This window comes from Arachis hypogaea, chromosome 18 (assembly GCF_003086295.3).
Source record: "Arachis hypogaea cultivar Tifrunner chromosome 18, arahy.Tifrunner.gnm2.J5K5, whole genome shotgun sequence".
In the NCBI taxonomy this organism is placed as follows: Eukaryota; Viridiplantae; Streptophyta; class Magnoliopsida; order Fabales; family Fabaceae; genus Arachis; species Arachis hypogaea.
In genome coordinates, this window is record NC_092053.1 from 125,542,719 (window position 1) to 125,546,601 (window position 3,883).

Below are 3,883 nucleotides of genomic sequence, written 5' to 3' on the forward strand. Positions count from 1 at the left end.
ATATCAAAATTAAAAAACTCAATAAATTTGATGTGGTTAAAATAAAAAGAAGTTGAAAAGTGTGGCACTGAGATGTTATATGTATGAAAAGGCATAGGATACCAATAAATTATGTGCTAATTTATTGTCAACAATAATTAATTATTATATTTTAAATACATATATAAAGAGACACATTTAAAAAATATATGTATAAAGACATTTCTATTAAACATAGCTATAAAAATAATATTTTTATTAGATACATCTACAAAGATATTTCTATAAAATACAGTTATAAATAAGAGACGCCAAATATACTGTTGGTACGTAGGGGACCGTATATGTATTTTATTTTGACGTCGTAGCGTTCCCCAATTTCTGAATCTCTCGGAGTCAGTCTCACTTCCCTCCTCCTTGCGCTGCCGCCACCCACCTTCACGGCCTCACCTCTTCTCCTGCTTCTTTATTCCCTTTGCCGTCGCTGTCACAGGGGTGGCCATCCGGTTCTTCTCCTTTCCCTCTGGCCGTGTGCCTTTGCTTCTCCTCTGGAACCCTGATCTACCTATTGTGGTCAATCTGGTGAGCATTTTTTCTTTCTTTCGTATTTAATTTTTAAATTAGTTGATTGGTGTCGGTAAAGATGTAGAAGAAGGATCAGAAAGCTTGAGAGGGAAGACTATATTTTGGGTATAAGAATGAAAGAACCATTACTGCAGAACAAAAGTGACCAAATATTTCTTTAGGTTTATGGCAGAATAATAGTAGTAAATTTGTGGTATCTATGGTTTGAAGAGAAGGAACATTTCATTTGTTTAGGGTAAATTTTATAACTTTTACGAAAATCTCTAATTCTGTGGTATCTATGCCTGATTTTCACCTCATCCCCCAACCCCAAATTTGGGTTGTGAGTGTTTCTCAAATCAGAATATTATTCAATCTGTGTTCCAAGTTATGATCAAATTTGGTTTCTCTAATTCTGTGGTATCTATGCTTGCATATAAGGTAGGATAATGATTTAATCTCGTACTTGAAGGACTTTACTAAGCAAAATATGCATAATTGTACCAGGTAGAGAACATCTTCACAAAATTCATGATGCATTACTATTTGCCCCCCTTTTGGGGGTGTATGCCTGTGTGTGTGGATATCTCAAGTTATAGATGTAATAAGTTCAGTGTGTTTGGATGCTAATTTGAGTTGAACATGTTGATTTTTTTTAGTTGAGTATAAATTTTGAATTAAAAAATGTTAGTTTTTATGTTAAAATGCTAATTATTAAGTTAAAATTGCTAATTTTAAATTTAAAGATTAAAGTGTTAAGTATTTTGTTAAAATTGTCTGGGGTGTCTTTTGAACACTCTAATATATTATGCTTGGCAATTAACATTCGGAATTAAAAAATCAATCTGTCCATGTCCCCTAGAGGAAATGTCAAACTGATAAGCCTTTTAAGATTTTTCTAACATCTTTCCTACTAACTAGGAGAAACAGGTAGCTGGTAACTCTTTTGGCTGATATAGGAATGATGCTTAAATCCTCTATAAAAACTTGTAATCCTGAATAGAAACCATCATTATTGACAGAAAATATTCTCATCAAATGTAACAGTAAAGTTCCTAATTAACCTATTAGCTTGCACATGATTCAAGTTTTAGACTAAACAAGCAATCATAAACTGTTAATTACTGGTTGTGTATTGCATTTATGTTTGACATTGTTATTGCTTTAGCTGTTGAGCTTGTATCTTGATAATGTGCTTCTGGTGCTTTAACTCTTTCTAATGCTAACTTATAACAAAGTTTCCTTCTGGCAGGTTTATCTTAGACACTTTTGAGTTGCATTGCTGAACACATCCATGCCCAAAGATACTGGAGGTATTACAAGCAACCTGCTTGGAGGTTTATGCAGCTGTCTTAGGAGATGCATATTTGGCATATTATCTATGGGTCCTGTGCCAAATCATATTGCTTTTATCATGGATGGGAATCGAAGGTTTGCAAAGAAGAGTAACTTGGCTGAAGGGATTGGCCATAAGGCTGGATTTTCATCTCTCGTTTCCATGCTTAGGTATTGTTATGAATTAGGAGTGAAGTATGCAACTGTCTATGCATTCAGCATTGATAACTTCAAAAGAAAGCCCAAAGAGGTGCAATCCTTGATGGAATTGATGCAAGAAAAGATTGAGGAGTTGCTTCAAGATGAAAGCATTATCAATGAATACGGTGTTAAACTACATTTCATTGGAAACTTGCAGTTATTGGCTGAGCCTGTGAGGATTTCAATGGAAAAGGCAATGAATGTCACTGCCCACAACAAACAGAGAGTATTGTTAGTTTGTGTAGCCTATACTTCAAGTGATGAGATTGTGCATGCTGTTGAAGAATCATTCAAGGAATTATGGAATGAAGTTCATAAATCAAGCGGTGCAACAGTGTCCAATGGCACAATTGGACAACTTGACAGGTCCCCGAAAAGAAATGGTATCCGAGTGAATGCTCAAGATTCTTGTGAAGACTATGCAAGACAAAATGCCGATGGATCCACTGATAGATCCGGAGAAACTGAAATTTCATCATGCAATGGGATGGTTGAAATAGCAGAAGAGGGCAAGCATGATCAGGGCGAGCTTCCAGCTATTAAACTGACCGATGTCGAGAAGAACATGTACATGGCAGTGGCACCTGACCCTGACATCTTAATCCGAACTTCTGGAGAGGTTCGTCTTAGCAATTTTCTTCTTTGGCAGACTAGTACCTGTCCTTTGTATTCACCAGCTGCACTTTGGCCAGAAATAGGGCTAAGACACTTAATCTGGGCAGTGTTGAACTTTCAGAGACACCATTTTTACTTGGAAAAGAAAAAGAAACAGTTTTGATTGTAAGTCTTGTAAGTCTTGTAAGTTGTAACACTAACAACCAAAGTTCAGAATGTAAAATTACAGATTGTTTTTCCTATTCAGATCATCTATCTTTGACTAGTGTTGCCCATCTTTTATACTCTTGACTCTCGAGTGTGCACGGGGATCATGAAGTTGCCACATATGACCAGTGCCAGAGGATCAACAAATTCTCTTTTTTCCCACCATAGCCTTGCCCCGAGATTAAGAGGATCATCTATTTATTTGAATTATATTAAGTCCTGCATCTGGTGACTTTTGCTTTTTCTTGAAATGGGTTCTAATACTTAAAAGAGGTCTGTCCTATTTTGCAGGAGGAGGATTTTAGATTGAATAGTAAACTATGTAACTTGCCATCAAATCCAAGCATTTGGATTGGGTATGGCAGCTTTTTTTTCGTTTGTTTTTGGCTCAGATTATTTGGAACTGTATATTGTTCAAGTAAATGGGAAAATTTTGACAAAATATGGTACTATTTATGGATTATGTTAGGTACATGCTAAAATCAGCTACTATATTTTTCTACGTATACAAATATAAAAATTAAAAAAATCAATCTATGTCATATACGCGCTACACTGCCATAAGGAAACAACACCTCTTCGTACCTTCGCTCAAGCTCCTTGCATATCCGCCACCGCCTCACCTCCACTCCACTTTGAAGGAAACCTCCGGGCCAGGTTGAGCCACACGTAGGAATAATTGCCGCTGTTATGGAGAAAAATACTCTAACGGCCACCGTGGCTTGAACTTAGCGCTGATCCTACACATGGCGCCGTTGAGAATCAGACCGTCCTACGAGTTCTTGAAACAGATTTTCTGGTGACAGTAGCAGGGGTAGTGAGAGCCACCACTGGGTGAAGACCTTGTGACAATTTTCATGTTTTTGGATTCGTGTTTGATTATAACTGAATTTTGAGGTGTGATTTGGTAGGTGTTTGATTATAATATAATTTTTAAACTTGGAGAGATGAGAGCTCTATTTGATGAAGAACATCATTTTTG

General features: G+C 36.4%; 1 protein-coding gene across 2 annotated transcripts; it reads left to right on the forward strand.

Annotated features, from left to right (window-relative positions):
• The first annotated feature begins 296 nt into the window (after positions 1–296).
• Positions 297–2,959, forward strand: LOC112772048 (dehydrodolichyl diphosphate synthase CPT3). 2 transcript variants are annotated; one of them, XM_025816935.3, is made up of 2 exons: positions 297–561; positions 1,782–2,959. In XM_025816935.3, the coding sequence occupies exon 2, from the start codon at positions 1,838–1,840 to the stop codon at positions 2,855–2,857; it is 1,020 nt and encodes a 339-aa protein (XP_025672720.1). In that variant the 5' UTR covers positions 297–561; positions 1,782–1,837; the 3' UTR covers positions 2,858–2,959. The 2 variants fall into 2 exon arrangements, with proteins under 2 accessions (XP_025672720.1, XP_025672719.1); XM_025816934.2 differs by having other exon boundaries at positions 1,796–2,959.
• The last annotated feature ends 924 nt before the right edge of the window (positions 2,960–3,883 follow it).